Here is a 15,680-nt window from a genome sequence, read left to right on the forward strand (position 1 = left end):
AGACGCTGGGCGCGCAACCCGTCCCCTGTGCCCCCCGCCCCTTCCTCCCCGCACGCGGGGACACAACTCCTTGGTGCAGCCCGGGGGAGCGACCCCACAGCCCGCCCCCTCCTCAGGCTGCGCTAATTCGACTTCGCCCCGCCCCCTGCCGCAGCCCCACGCCCCGCACCTGCGCACGCGGTGTGCAGGCGCCCCGGGGGAACAGCCACGTGGAGGGTCCCGCGTGCGTGCCGAGGGGCCGCCGGCCTCCGCCCAGCCCCGGGCGTCCCCAGGCCCGCTCTCCTGCCGCGCCCTGGGTCCGCAGTCCGGCACCGTCCGGGTCTCACTGGGGGAGGGGACGCGCTGGTGGCGGGATCACGCCCCCCTCCCTGGGCGATTTCGAGGATTTCGGCTTTTTTAAGGTCCCAAAAGACGCTGAGGGGGCGGGCTCCGCTGCGTAAGGGCGGGGAAAGTGAGGCCCTGCGGGGCTAGGCAGGTGCCCGCAGGTCACGAGGCCCTCCCTGCGGGCGGGGGCGCCGGTCGCCCAGGCGGGGCGCGCCCCGGACCGCGGCTCCCGGGCCCGGCTGTCGCAGCGCGGCCGCCGCCGAGCCCCGCGGCCGGGGTGCGGGCGGGCGCAGTGCGCAGGCGCGGCGGGCGGGAAAGGACGCGCTCGGGGCGCGCGCGCTGGGCAGCCGGCGCCCCAACTCCGCCCGCCGCGCCCCGGCGCCTAGCCGCCCGCCCGCCCGCCCGCCCCGGCGCCCCGGCGCCCCGGGCTGGCGAGGGGCGCGCCCGCGGCGGCGGCCGCTGCATGGCGCTGAGATGGCGGGGGCGCCGCGCGGCGGAGGCGGCGGCGGAGGCGGCGGCGCGGGCGAGCCCGGGGGCGCCGAGAGGGCGGCCGGGCCGGGCGGCCGGCGCGGGCTGCGGGCGTGCGGCGAGGAGTTCGCGTGCCCCGAGCTGGAGGCGCTGTTCCGCGGCTACACGCTGCGGCTGGAGCAGGCGGCCACGCTGAAGGCGCTGGCCGTGCTCAGCCTGCTGGCCGGCGCGCTGGCGCTGGCCGAGCTGCTCGGCGCGCCGGGGCCCGCGCCCGGCCTGGCCAAGGGCTCGCACCCGGTGCACTGCGTCCTCTTCCTGGCGCTGCTCGTGGTCACCAACGTGCGCTCCCTGCAGGTGCCCCAGCTGCAGCAGGTCGGCCAGCTGGCGCTGCTGTTCAGCCTCACCTTCGCGCTGCTCTGCTGCCCCTTCGCGCTGGGCGGCCCCGCGGGGGGCCCCGCGGGCGCGGCGGCGGGGCCGGCGGCCGCAGAGCAGGGGGTCTGGCAGCTGCTGTTGGTCACCTTCGTGTCCTATGCCCTGCTGCCCGTGCGCAGCCTGCTGGCCGTCGGCTTCGGGCTCGTGGTGGCTGCCTCGCACTTGCTGGTCACCGCCACCTTGGTCCCCGCCAGGCGCCCTCGTCTCTGGAGGACGGTAAGTGCCGCTGTGCCCCGCATCTGGTCTGGGACGCACCTGCCCGGTGGGACCGGGAGCGCCCGCAGTGGGGCGCGCTTTTCCCTATCGGGCGGGGGGTGGGGGGAAACTGAGGCCCCGAATGTGGGGAAGGGGCGGGGGTGCGTGTTCAAGGTCACCCAGACCCTTGGGAACGCAGCCGGGGATGGCACCCTCGTCCGGGCGCTCCTCTGAGCTGGAGTCCACCCAGCTCCCTCTTGGAGACAGGCAGGAGGAGAGGGGGACTGGCCCAAGGTCAGGCAGCTGTTGAGCGGTGCTGGAGCCGGGGCCGTCGCTGGCTGTCTCGCTGCACCGCTCTCCGTGGGCGGGGGTCTCCGCTCCTGGGCTGGCGGAGCGCGTCGCCCGGGGCTCCTCTTGGGAGCGCCCAGGGCGCATGCCGGGCTCGCCTCCCAGCCTTGCGGATCCGGGGATGGATTGCGGGAGGAGAAAGGACTTCGCCGCCGCTCCCGCTCCCTGCCCACCCCGCGCGCGTCTCCCGGGGCCGCTCTGTGCGGCCCCGCCTGCGGCCCCGAGGGAACAGGTTTGCCAAGGTCACACTCGCGGTAGGCGCTGCCGCCGTCCTGACTGGTTCCGCAGCGCCGGAACTTTGCCACTGTCCTCCGAGCGGGGCGGGCGAGGTGGTGGCAAGGACGGCTTCCAGCTCCTCCTGGGCTCTGGGGAGGTGGAGGTGCAGGCGGCCCGAGCTCTCCGCGGGGCTTTCGGAGCCGGTGGGGGGCAGCGTGCCTGGGGCTGGAAGTGCCCCAGAGACCGTTTGGTTTCTCCCTCTAGCTGCAGTGGGCAGGAGGACTGGCTGAGTCAGGTGGGGAGGGGGCTCCACCAGGAGAGGTTTGCAGTACTAGTGAAGGGGGGGAGCTGGACAGAGAGGGTGAGAGGGGTCAGACCCTGTGCCGTGGTCACCGGGCATTGGGACATACGGCTGGGTGCAGGGACAGGCGCATGTCTGGACTCTGCTTTAAGGGCAGAGAGCTGGGATGTGCTCAAAACCACGGGCCCCTAGGGGCGACATGGAAACGGAGCTGAGAGAGGGAGGGTACGGAGCAGAGGTGAAGGTGGAGAAAGGGGGAATGGAGCCAGAGACCGTGAGACCCCTCCCCTTGAGGGCGGTGCAGGGTTCTCCAGCAGCCTCCTCTGGACTCCAGGTCGGCCTTGCCTGACCATCTCAGGGACACACCTGTGCCTGCCCCACAGGTCTGTGTTTAGCCGGGGCCTCATGCCGTCCCCCACACCAGACCTGTCCCCAGGAGACGACTTCCCCACTCTGACCAGACACCCAGGCCGTTCAGGAGTAGAACAGGGGCCCAGGGACCCCGACCAGGCTGTTTTCCCTGTGCACACCAGGGACGCAGCAGGTGCACTAAAAGGCTGCATTATTGTTTTCTCCTTTTAAATTAAGAATTTTCCTGTAGAGCCTCCAGGCTTTCATTTTAGAAGATTAAAGCTTTGAAAAGGGAGGGGGTTTTGCAGAGGTGCCCGCGTCACAGCACTGGTCCACCCCGCCACTGGTGGCCTCAGAGGTGCCTGTGTCAAGCAGTGCCCCCCCCCCCCCGCCCCGTATGGGGCAGCCTCAGAGGTGCCCGTGTCAAGCAGTGGTCCACCCCCCACTGGTGGCCTCAGAGGTGCCCGTGTCAAGCAGTGGTCCACCCCCCCATGGGTGGCCTGAGGTTCCTGTGGCACAGCAGTGGTCCACCCCCCCACTGGTGGCCTCAGAGGTGCCCGTGTCGAGCAGTGGCCCACCCCCACGGGGCAGCCTCTGGAGGTGCCTGTGTCACAGCAGTGCCCCCCCCCCCGCCACGGGGCAGCCTCTGTCCCACTTCTCAGGAGGCACCTGGGCTCCTTTCCTAGCAAACGTTGGGGTTTTTCTGCCGCCAGCCCCTTGGGCATTGCAAACCCTGCCCTCCATGGGCCTCGGTTTCCCCACTCACAGGAGGGGCATGAGCCCCCCACCAGCAGTACCGTGCTGAGGGCTGAAGGTCCCCATTGCAGGAGCCCGTGGTGGAAGCCCCCGGTCGTCTTGAACACTCCTATGAAGTCCTCCAGTCGGCACAGTGGTCGTGGTGCTGACATGGTGTGTGGGTGTGGGGTGAATGCACAGAGACGTACTGAGGGGCCTCCAGGACCCCGGGGAATCCCGTCTTCCAGGTGGGAGATTCTGGGACCTGTGGAACTCCTGCCCCGTGTCCTCGAGGGGAGCCAAGCAGGTGGCACCCACCCTGCGGAACGTGGGGGTGGCTGCTGCTCTGCCTCCCATTCAGACCCTGCGTGGTCGCCTGCTGAGAGTAGCACCGCCTCGATCCGGAATTCTGGGCAGGTGCGTTGGATGCCCCCAAAGAGGCCGACTGACCGCCTGGATGAGCAAGAGGACAGGAGGGGCGGCAGCTTCGCGCAGGGGTTGCCCTGCTGCGCAGACAGCCAGACCCTGGAGGGCTCGGGGTCGGGGGTTGGCCTTGCCCTCCAGGGCCCAGCCGGGCAGAGGTGTCATGTACTTGTGCGTCAGGCCCCTGGGTGTTCTAACGCAGCACAATTCATTTTCACTTAGGGGAGTGCCTGCCAGAACTCAGCCCTGCCCGGGTGGGTTGGAGAGTGAGGGCGTGGGTGTGGGCTGAGCCCCCTGCGGACCCCGCTCAAGGGACAGACTGACAGAGCCCAGGAGGGACGATGGCATCTAGGGTGGCCCTTGCCCAGCTGCTGGGGCCGGGCCCCCATCGTGCGCCAGGAGAGCCCAGGGTGTGGTCCCTGGCAGCTGGGAGCACGCGCGCTCTGAGCGCCCTGGCAGGACGATGGGCGTTATTTTATGTTCTGCAGCGGCAGGAGCGCATTGCTGCGTGGAAGAATGAGTGACGCGTGGTCCTGATTCTGCCGAGTCTTCACCGTGGCCAGGGTAGCCGAGATGGCCACTGTAGTTGGGGACGGAAGTCAGCTGAAATTCCCCGTGCGGCCCCAGCTCCTTCCCGGCCCTCGTGCAGAACCGGGTGACCTGGTTGTTGGTGGCACAGCTGGCGGCCCAGGTGTGCGCCGCTGATGCTAAGCGGCCAGCACTCGCGCCTTCGCCTGTGCGGGGCCCAGGGCCGGACACACAGTCTCCAGCTGCTCTGAGGCTGCCTGAGCCCGGCAAACCGCACTTCCCCTGCTGGCTCCGCCTCCTCGCCGCCCCGCCCCCAGCTTAGCTCCTCCCCACCAGCCCCTCCTCATTGGCCCTCTTCTTCCCCAGCTGTCCTTGTCTCGGTCCTGACAGCCCCGTGGTGCTCACCTTCCTGGGCACGCCCCTGCCTTGACAGGAGGGCGACAGATGGGCGCTCCTCCTGGGGCAAGGAGAGGCTGTGGGGAGGAGACACCTGCAGGTGGTCTCCTTGTCCTTGGCTGGGCCCCTCACCCCCACCCTCCCCTGTCTCCTGGCTGCCTGGGCGCTCCTGCCCCCCATGCCTGGCTGCAGGACCCTGCACTCCCACCAGTCTTGCTACTCCCTCCAGGCCTTGTCTGCTGCAGCCCACAGGGGATGCAGATCCCTGGAGGTCACCCCGTGCCTCTGCCCAGAGTGGTGGCTCCCTGGGTCCTGGCCCACAGCCGGGCCTGTTTCTCTGTCACCTCCTGCCCCCCCCCCCCACGCCAGTGGTCTCTGACTCCCACAGGACAGCTAGAGGGAGGCTGGGCTGGGAGTCATCCCGGGCACCGGGACTCCCACCTGCTCCGCCTCCACTGTCCCGTGCCAGGGCTTTCTCTGCTCCCAGCCCAGAGGGACCGCTGCCCGGGAAGGTGCTGGGGCCCAGTCCCCTTGGGAGCACACGCGGCAGCAGCTGCCTGGTGTGTGTGCTTCTCGGTGGCACTTCTGTGGTCAGATGGTGTTGGGAACCAGGCTCAAGCTAGGGGCTGGGGTACCCCCCACCCCCCGGGAGACCCTGGCCTGCACCTGACCTGGGCAGGGGTTCATGGGGCCTTGGGGAGGGGCATGGGGGACTGAGTGACCCAGGGAACAGGCCAGGCCAGGGGCATGGTCAAGGAGGCCAGGGGCCTGGAGAGTGAGAAGAGGCCAGAGGTGGCCCCTGGTGGGGCGTCCCGCTCAGCAGGCTTCTGTGGGCTGGGGTCTGCATGGCCCATCCCCGCCACTCTCAGAATGGTCATCATGCCCTTCTGGGACCCACGGCGATCCTGGATGATGTCCCTCTGCTGTCATGTTTCTGAGGCCCAGGGGGCCGGGTCTGTGCTCTCCTGGGGGGTGGGCCGTTCCGGCAGGGGTGCAGCAGGGCGGGGCAGGTGGAGCAGGGGCTCAGTTGACCATTCAGGCGGAGCCCAGGCCTGCACCTGGGTGGACCACCCAGCACCTCAGGTGCTGGCGTAGCTGTGCGACCTGGGGCACAGGCAGTCCTTGGGCTCAGCCCCCGTGGTCAGTGGGCTCCGTGCCTCTCCCGTGTCTGTAAAGCAAGAGTGTCCTGAGCTCTGCCGTCAGTGCCTCACCCCTGGGCTGCAGGACCAGTGTACCCCGCCCCCCTGCCAGCTCTGATGCTAGTTGTGCCCTGCAGGGCCCTGTGACACGGGAGCTGTGTCTCGCTGTCACACCTACTCTAGCTGGTGGCCTGTGAGCCTGAGCCATCGACGTGTGGCACCGGCCTGGAGCACATGTTGGACGATGCCCTGGCACGCGGGTGGCGGTCTCGGTCAGCCAGCAACCCGAACAGCCGGGCCTCGACAGCCCAGCCAGAGGGGCCGTGTGGTGGCGGTGCAGGTGGGCATCCCTGTGGCTGGGGGCTTTGCGGGTTTCTCCTGTCAGGCTGGCCCCTTTTGGGCCTGGCTGGGGCGCCCAGCAGGGCCCTGGGGCCTTCCTGAGGGACCCTGTTCCCACAGCCACAGGCCCCACCCTTCACTGTGGGGCTGAGTGAGGATGGGAGGTCCCCCCACTGTCACGCACTCACACACGTGCCCCCCACACGTGCCCGCCAGAGCGCTCCCCCTTTCTCACACTTCCACGGGTGCTCCCACCCAAAGACACGCTCCTGTGCCCACTCAGGGCGTGCACTCCTGCACACACTTTTGTCACATGCCCCTCGTTCGTGGGTGGCTGTGTCCCTGTCTCCGAGGGAGGGTCCGTCTGTGTCCCTGCTGACGCTCAGCTCCTGCACCTGCAGATCCGTGACCTTGGGCGACCTCAGAGGTGGCCTGTGGGGTGGGGTCAGTGAATCCGGCGGGAGGTCATTCCCCGGGTCCTCTGCTGCCCCTGTTACGTGTGGGGTTCCACGCTCGCCTGGCTTCCTGGCACCAAGGATGCCCCAGGCTCAGATCATGGTTTCTTTGTGCCATCTACAGTGGCCTTAGTGGCCGTGGGGACAGTGACCAGGACCCCAGGGTCCTAGGCAGGAAAGGGAGTGGAGCCGCCCACCAGCTGTGCGGGCCCCTCTCTCTGCCCTGTCCCTCCTGCCACCCCCCCCCCCCCCAGCTTCCTCCTCTGTCCACTTTGGCTTTGTGTGTCCTCAGTGACGCTCAGGGAGTCCAGTGTGTCCTGCCAGGGGACCCCCCGGCCTCCCTCCCCACGAGCTGTGCAGAGACGCCCGCCCCAGGAAGCAGACAGAGGCTGTGGGGGTTCTGGGGAGAGAGCAGGCCCGTGGGGGCCCCCACCGAGCGGCTGAGCTCCGGCTCCAGCGGGGGGCAGCGCAGACCGCAGGATCCGTCTCCGCAGATTTACCGCGGGCAGAACCTGCTTTGATCTGGAGCTGGGCGTTTGCTTGGGGGGCTGGAGGCTGCTCAGAGCCCGGAGCGCAGGGCTGCCTGGGGTGTCCGGGGCTCGGGTGTCGGCGCACAGTCTGGACGCCGCTCTTGGGGTGGGATCACTGTGTGGGCGTGGGCGTGGAGGTGTGCAGCTGTGCACCAGAGCGTGTGTGTGCGTGCGCGTGCGTGTGAGTGCGTGCAGCATGGTGAGCCTGGGCCGGAGCGTGCTCTCAGAAATCCTCTGTGCCTTTTGCTTGGTGCCTTTGCCTCTGGAATGAGCCGCGGCCTTCAGAGGGTCTGGGATGGTCAGTCCATGAGCACGTTTCCCATCACTCGGTGCCCTGCTGGACTGATTAGCCGAAGGAGCCCCTGTGGGAGTCACGGGTTAGCCTGCAGATGTGGGACTGTTGGGAGGAGGAGCTGCATTTGCAGGTGCCACAGACGCCTGCCGGGCACAGACCACATCCCCGGTGCCGTGCGGGCTCTGGTCCCTGGCTGGACCCTGTGGTTGTCGTTAACCAAAGCCCCTTGGCTTCGGTTTGTTCAGAGGTTGGAAATGGGCGGAGCCCTGAGCGCTCAGCTGACGCTGGGCCCCAGGTGTCTGGAGCTAGGGGAGGTGCTGAGGGGGTGGGTGGGCGCGCCGCGTGGGGGGCTGGCTGAGGCTGGGTGGGGGCTTGGGCCTGAGTTGCCCTCTGTGGGGGGTCCCCCCGTCACGGTGTCACTCACTGATCCTCTAGGCAAGAGAGGTGTGGGGAGCTGCTGGCGTCTGATGGGGGCTGAACCTGGGGTGCTGGGCTGCGTGGGCCCCCATCTCTCTTCCAGTCTCCTCTGCCGGTGCCTGCCGGCCCAGCCTGCACGGGTCCCGGGCGAGGGCCCTGGTGTGCCCACGTGGAGGGCGTGTGGTGGGTGAGCAGATGGTGGTGTGGCTGCTGCATGGGGCCCTGACACCCGAGGCCCCTTGGAATGGCGGTGCTGGGGTCGGCGCAGGAAGCACCAAAACCGGCTGCTGCCCCAGGTCCCGCACGGGTCCGTCCCCGGGTCTGTGACCAAGGTTGCGGGTGTTAGGGACCTGCCATCGGTTGCCTGGAGGCCGTGGGTGTTAGGGACCTGCCATCTGTTCTGGGAGGCCCTGGCAGGTTCCCCCCACTGGTGTTTGTTTTCTTTCTTGTCACGGGAGATTCAGACAGACACAGGAGATTCCTGGAGTGCCCGTCCCGCCTGCCTCGTCCAGCAGGGCTGGTTCCAGGCCACTTTTATTAATTCAGAAGCAGAGCGCTAACGAGCGCTACACTGATTGGAAAACACACTCGCTTGGGGTGTTGAGAAAACAGCCGCGGCTCGGGAGAGGCATGGCCGCCACGCGCAGCCCGCGGTGAGTGCCCAGGGCGGTGAGTGCCCAGGGCGGCCTGCAGTACAGCCAGGCCGTGCCGGTGCTGTGTGGGTCCTGCCGCCGGCCGGGGGAGCAGGGGCTCGGCTGTGTCCTCTCTGGCAGTCGCTCGGCTGGGAGTGGCCCCGCCGGCTCCCTGGGCCCCGTGGGTGGTTCGAGTGCCACCCAGGCACTGCGACCTGGTTGAAGGTGGCAGCAAGTCCCATAGAGGTGGAGTCCGGGGTCAGGAGGCCAGAAGCTGTGGTGACAGGTGTGGACTTGCCTCGCTGGGGTGACACTGAGGGTGTTGTCTGCCCAGAACCGGGGCATGTGCTCAGGTGTGCGCATGCACGCACGCACATACGTGTGCTGCACATACAGCATGCGTGCGGCACAGGGGACGGGAGCCCAGGCTCCTGTGTGCTGGGAGCTGGGAGCTGGGGCTCCGTGCAGTGCAGGTGGGGGGAGGCCCTGCTCCCAGGGTAGTTTTACTGCAGAGCACAGAGGGAAAGAGCGGGGGAGGGGGGCGTCAGAGGACTCGTAGGTTGTCTGGGCAGGGACACCTGTGGCTACATGTGGTACAAAGCTGGTCGGGGGGACGGGCCATTTCTCCTGGGACGTCGCAGGTTGGCAAGGCTGGAGCTGCCCAGGTGAGTGACCGTGAGCGGTGCTCACCTGCTGACCATGAGGCAAGTTCACGCAGTGGCCTTGGAGGGTGCCTGCTGGTTTCCTGTGGTTACTCTGGGCCCCCAGGGCAGCACCCTCTCTCTGTCACAGCCACATCCATCAGCCTGGCTGTCACCCGGTGCCACCGTGGCCGCGCCCCTGTGAGGCAGCAGTGCGCCGGCCCCCAGGGGCGAGGGGCTTCGTCATCAGGAATGCCTGAGTTTTGCCTGCTTGGCTGTTTCCCTTCACTCTCAGCGTGGGCTGGTGATGTTCGTTTGACGCCGTGGGTTTGCTGCAGTCCACTTTATTTGGTGACCGGAGTTGTTCCGGCTGTGGTCCCAAGCTCTGGTTGGCCCCCGAGTCCTCCGACCCCTGTTGGGTGTGGGGTCAGCACCTTCCTTTCTTCCTGGTGCTGGGGACGCTCTGGGGTCCGTCCTGCTCTCGTGGCCTGGCCCAGGAACCTGGCCTGTCCCGGGAGCACCGCCCCTTCTGTTGGTGAGGCCATCACGGTAGAGACCAGGCCCCGGGCCCAGGCGGCCTCGTGGCTCCTGGGCACCCTTTGCTGCAGGGGTGGGCCCATCTGTGTGGACGCTGGCGCCGTGCCCGCCCGTGTCTCTGTTGAGCTGAACCCGAGTTGCTCTGGGTGTGACTGGCTCCCTGTGGGCCCCTGCGGCCTTGCCCAGGCTAACTCGTGGCTCCCTTCCGTGGGAGGCACCTGGGAGTGGGGGTGGGCAGACAGCGACCTCCTGAGGCCCATGGCTGCCTGGGGACTGTGCTGTGCTCAGTGTTGCTGGGTCCCGGGCCCAGGGAGCGCTTGTGCTCGGGACTGGCGGCTCAGTCCCCGGAGGCTGCCCCAGGTTGTCCAGCTGCTGGTCACTGTGTGTTTCCCGTGGCTTCGGTGGTTCTGCTGGGTGCTCTCCCTGTGGTGGGCGGGCCAAGCGGTGTCTGGCCGGAGCCAGCCCACGTTCCTGTGGGAGAATGCCCGAGGGAGGGCCTTGGCCTCTCTGCTTGCCCTCTGCCTCTGGCCTGTGTGAGGTGGGCACTCTGATTCAGGGCTGAGTTCTGCCCCCTCTCTGGGCACGAGTGGGCGCTGGCGGGCTGTGGCCAGGGCGCCACATCCTCTGTCCACTCCTGTGGGCCTGCCTGTCCGGTGGGAGCTGGGGTGCAGGGTGCGGTGGGGCACGAGGAGGGTGCAGCCGCCCCGCCCAGCTCCACACTCAGCTCTGCAGTGGGGGTGGAGTTGTCGGGGTGCCCGTGACGTCGGCGCTACCCTGGCATCCACACAGAGCCTCCCGTGCACATGCGGAAGTTGTGTGGTGGCTCGAAGCGGACCTGAAAGGAGCCGCCCCGGCAGTCTCACAGCCCCCCCCCCCCAGCGGCCCCCTTCCCTGTGATCCTGGTTCCAGAGCAGGACGACGGGAGGGGTGGGAGAGCTCGGAGGGAGGTTTTCTTCTTGATTGCAGCTTTTGTCTTCAGACCGAGCTCTGCCTTTCCCTTCCTGCTGCAGGTGGACACTGGCGCCCAGTGCAGCCCCTCTGCCCCCTTTCCACCCTCCCAGACCCCACGCTGGCCAGTGGCCGGCCAGGTCCGTGCTGTGTCGTCCTGGGGACTCTGCTGCCCCTGCCTCCCCTGCTCAGCCCGGCTGTTGTCCTGCGTCAGGCCACAGCCACCCTCCCACCTCCAGCTGCCCTGATGCCTGCTCCCCGCGGTGCAGGAGCCCTGGAGACCCTGAAGGCTTGTTCACCCTGTGCTGAGGGGCAGAGGTGCTGCGGCCTGCAGCCTCCCCAGTGCAGGGTCACCGCTGTGTCTGACGCCTGGCCCTGAGACCCCCGGTGCAGGGTCACCGCTGTGTCTGACGCCTGGCCCTGAGACCCCCGGTGCTGGGGTCACCGCCTGTGTCTGACGCCTGGCCCTGAGACCCCCAGTGCTGTGCTGGGGTCACCGCCTGTGTCTGACTCCTGGCCCTGAGACCCCCAGTGCTGGGGTCACCGCCTGTGTCTGACGCCTGGCCCTGAGACCCCCAGTGCAGGGTCACCGCCTGTGTCTGACGCCTGGCCCTGAGACCCCCGGTGCAGGGTCACCGCCTGTGTCTGGGACCAGACGCCTGGCCCTGAAACCCCCGGTGCTGGGGTCACCGCCTGTGTCTGATGCCTGGCCCTGAGACCCCCGGTGCTGGGGTCACCGCCTGTGTCTGACGCCAGACCCTGAGGCCCCCGGTGCAGGGTCACCGCCTGTGTCTGATGCCTGGCCCTGAGACCCCCGGTGCAGGGTCACCGCCTGTGTCTGACGCCTGGCCCTGTGACCTTGGGAGCTTTTCCATACAGTGGCAGGCCTTGCCCAGGGCCTGGAGGCAGCCCCTATGGCTCCCTGTGCTCCAGGCCCTCGCAAGGTCCCCCATCCTCTGCAGCCTCCAGTGTGCCTCAGGTGGGGGTGTGGGTGGCTCTTGGCTCCAAGCCTCGCTGTCTCTGGGTGTCCTGTGGGTTCCCAGGCTCCGTGTTCTTCCACCCTCTCTCCTGGCCTCCGTAGCCCTGCAGTCCTGAGCAGTCACCCCTGGGACTGGTTTGTGTCCTTTTGGCTAAGTCACTTCCCTGGGGACTGACGGGGCCGGAGGGTTCAGCACCCAGCATCCTCCCTGGGGCCACTTCACACAGTGCCAGCTGCCAGTCTGTTCTCAGCACCCAAGGAGACGTGGAGGGGGCCTAGCTGGGGTGGGGGCTGCAGGAGGACAGCCTCGTGCCGGCAGGGGGGCAGCAGACTGGCCCACCTGCCCCAGTCCTTGGTGACGTGGCCCCCAGTGGCTGGGGAGATTCAGCGCAGCCCAGCCACTGTCCTTGCACGAAGCAGTCAGAAGAGCTGGGGCCATCCCTGCTTTGGCCAGGTGGCCGAAGTGGACACGCCTGCAGGGTGTGGGCTCAGGAGGCACAGTGGAGGAGGGGACCCTCACCTGAGAGCAGGAGGCACAGGCGGCCTGGGCTCTGAGCTGCGCGAGGGATTCCGTCCCCAGGGCTGCGGGGGGCAGCGACGGGCAGCCTGTAGGAAAACACCGAGCGAGGCATTTCTGCAGCGGGAGTGGGGCTCGGCCTGGACCTGCTCAGAAACCCAGAGCCGAGAGTCACCTCCTAGGGAAACACAGGGACGCAGAGGGAGACCGTGGCTGTGGGAGAGACGGGCCGACTGTGCCCCCCAGAACCTCCAGGTCACTGACACCGTGGCCGTGAGCACCCAGCGACACGTCCCAGGCGCTGTAGGAGAAAGCAGGCTCTAAATCCCAGCCATTCTCTGACGGGAGACGGAAGAGCAAGGACAGGAGGAGTGGCAGATGTACCTGTCACAGTGACATGTCTGAGTCACAGGGAAACATGGTCACTGTGAGGTGGTGAGGTCACAGGTGGTGAGGTCACAGTGAGGTGGTGAGGTCACCATGAGGTGGTGAGGTCACAGGTGGTGAGGTCACAGTGAGGTGGTGAGGTCACAGGTGTTGAGGTCACAGTGAGGTGGTGAGGTCACCGTGAGGTGGTGAGTTCACAGGTGTTGAGGTCACAGTGAGGTGGTGAGGTCACAGGTGTTGAGGTCACAGGTGTTGAGGTCACAGTGAGGTGGTGAGGTCACAGTGAGGTGGTGAGGTCACAGTGAGGTGTTGAGGTCACAGTGAGGTGGTGAGGTCACAGTGAGGTGATGAGGTCACAGGTGTTGAGGTCACAGGTGTTGAGGTCACAGTGAGGTGGTGAGGTCACAGTGAGGTGGTGAGGTCACAGGTGTTGAGGTCACAGTGAGGTGGTGAGGTCACAGGTGTTGAGGTCACCGAGAGGTGGTGAGTTCACAGGTGGTAAGGTCACAGTGAGGTGGTGAGGTCACAGTGAGGTGGTGAGGTCACCGTGAGGTGGTGAGGACACAGGTGTTTGTGTTCCAGGGAGCTGTTGCGGTCACCGTGGAGACTTGAGGTCATCTTGAGGATTTCCAGGGGCCTGGGGAACCCTCTCCGTGGCTGTCACGCCACCCTTGCTGAGCCTCTAAGGAACGCCTGCCTGCATTTTGCTTGGCCCTTGGAGGCTGTGGCCTTGCGGTGACATCAGGCAGGGTGGCTCCTCCCCTTGTCCATGTGTGCTGTTGAGTGTCGTCGAGTTTGTCAGTGGAGGGCTGTGCTGGGCAAGGGGTAGCTGTCCAGGGAGGTTTCGGGCTGTGGGCACTGACCGTGGGGGCTGCAGATGCTTTCCTTAGTTCTCACTCCTGTCACCTTCTGAGACTGTCTCTACTGTCCTGGGTTTCCTGAGACTGTCTCTACTGTCCTAGGATTCCCGTACTGTGGGATGTTCTGGGATCCTGTGACTGTGGAGTGTTCTAGATCTTCTGTGACTGTGGGATGTCCTAGGATTCCTGTGACTGTGGGATGATCTAGGATTCCTGTGACTGTGGGATGTCCTAGGATTCCTGTGACTGTGGGATGTCCTAGGATTCCTGTGACTGTGGGATGTCCTAGGATTCCTGTGACTGTGGGATGTTCTAGGTCTTCTGTGACTGTGAGATGTCCTAGGATTCCTGTGACTGTGGGATGTCCTAGGATTCCTGTGACTGTGGGATGATCTAGGTCTTCTGTGACTGTGGGATGTCCTAGGATTCCTGTGACTGTGGGATGTTTTAGGATTCCTGTGACTGTGGGATGTTCTAGGTCTTCTGTGACTGTGGGATGTCCTAGGATTCCTGTGACTGTGGGATGTCCTAGGATTCCTGTGACTGTGGGATGATCTAGGATTCCTGTGACTGTGGGATGTTCTAGGTTTCCTGTGACTGTGGGATGTCCTAGGATTCCTGTGACTGTGGGATGTCCTAGGTTTCCTGTGACTGTGGGATGTCCTAGGTTTCCTGTGACTGTGGGATGTCCTAGGATTCCTGTGACTGTGGGATGTTCTGGGATTCCTGTGACTATGGGATGTTTTATGTCTTCTGTGACTGTGGAATGTTCTAGGTTTCCTTTGACTGTGGACCACAGGTTTTATTTCCAGCCTCCTGATGTGTGTACCTTGAGGTGTGACAGTGCCACCATATGTGGCACAGTACAGTTGTCAGGCGTTTGAAGCAGCTATGAATTGGGAAATGTCACTGAAGCAGTTAAACGTTCTGAGTGCAGAGCGTTGGGTGCTGGCACACTGGAGACTGCAGAGACATAATGAATTATTATATTGGTTACGGTGATACACCTGCTTCATTTGATCTGTCTCATCGGAAAGTCCCTCACATAATTATAAGATTTTGTTGGCTTCCGAGGGATTGAGCTGCTGTCATATGGGTGTTTGCAAGCAGTTGGCCAAGTTGTGTTTTTATCAGGCAAGGTGGGGTCACTCCAGAGGTGCACCTGCTGTTGTCTGCCCAGCGCTGCTTCAGGCTTGGCCTCCAGACAGAGGTTGTGTCTCACACCTCAAGTCCGGGGTGCCCAGGTCGCCCTCTCGCTGGTCCTGGTCCTGTTCTCCATTCCCCCATGGCCCTTGGCCCAGCACCCAGTGGGTGCAGTGCTGCCAGTGTGTCCGAGGCTGTCTGGATGGCTCCTCTGTGCTCCCTGGTGGTGCTGTTTGTGTCTTTGCTCTGTTCAGTGGAGTGTAGCATGCCGCCATGTCTCAGGTACTTGTGGTCAACCTGTTGTCAGTCATGTCTGGGTGCCATGGTTACTCTGTCGTTGGGTGGTGTGTGGGTGCTGTGATTACCCTGTTGTTAGGTGGTGTGTGGTACACAATCATCTCTGGGTGGGGTTACCCCATCGTTGGGTGGTATGTGGTGCACAGCTGTATCTGGGTGCCATGGGTACCCTGTTGGGTGGTGTGTGGTGCACAATCGTGTCTGGGTGCCATGGTTACCCTGTTGGGTGGTGTGTGGCACACAGTCGTATCTGGGTGCCATGGTTACCCTGTTGTTGGATGGTGTGTGGTGCACAATCGTGTCTGGGTGCCATGGTTACCCTGTTGGGTGGTGTGTGGCACACAGTCGTATCTGGGTGCCATGGTTACCCTGTTGTTGGATGGTGTGTGGTGCACAATCGTGTCTGGGTGCCATGGTTACCCTGTTGGGTGGTGTGTGGTGCACAGCCGTATCTGGGTGCCATGGTTACCCTGTTGTTGGGTGGTGTGTGGTGTACAGCCGTATCTGGGTGCCATGGTTACCCTGTTGTTGGGTGGTATGTGGTGCACAATCATGTCTGGGTGCCATGGGTACCCTGTTGTTGGGTGGTGTGTGGTGCACAGCTGTATCTGGGTGCCATGGTTACCCTGTTGTTGGGTGGTATGTGGTGCACAATCATGTCTGGGTGCCATGGTTACCCTGTTGTTGGGTGGTGTGTGGTGCACAGCCGTATCTGGGTGCCATGGGTACCCTGTTGGGTGGTGTGTGGTGCACAATCGTGTCTGGGTGCCATGGTTACCCCATCGTTGGGTGGTGTGTGGTGCACAGCCGTATCTGGGTGCCATGGTTACCCTGTTGTTGGATGGTG

General features: G+C 65.4%; 1 protein-coding gene across 1 annotated transcript in view; it reads left to right on the forward strand.

The window, feature by feature from the left end:
• The first annotated feature begins 206 nt into the window (after positions 1–206).
• ADCY1 (adenylate cyclase 1) overlaps positions 207–15,680 on the forward strand; it is an 88,465-nt gene continuing 72,991 nt past the window's right edge. The window contains exon 1 of the mRNA XM_070059440.2: positions 207–1,440. Coding sequence (XP_069915541.1) covers positions 799–1,440 — 642 coding nt within the window. The 5' untranslated portion in view covers positions 207–798. The remainder of the gene's footprint in view (positions 1,441–15,680) is intronic.

The sequence above is a fragment of the Oryctolagus cuniculus genome, chromosome 16 (assembly GCF_051225735.1).
Source record: "Oryctolagus cuniculus isolate XC-2025 breed Fujian yellow rabbit chromosome 16, ASM5122573v1, whole genome shotgun sequence".
Lineage (NCBI taxonomy): Eukaryota > Metazoa > Chordata > Mammalia > Lagomorpha > Leporidae > Oryctolagus > Oryctolagus cuniculus.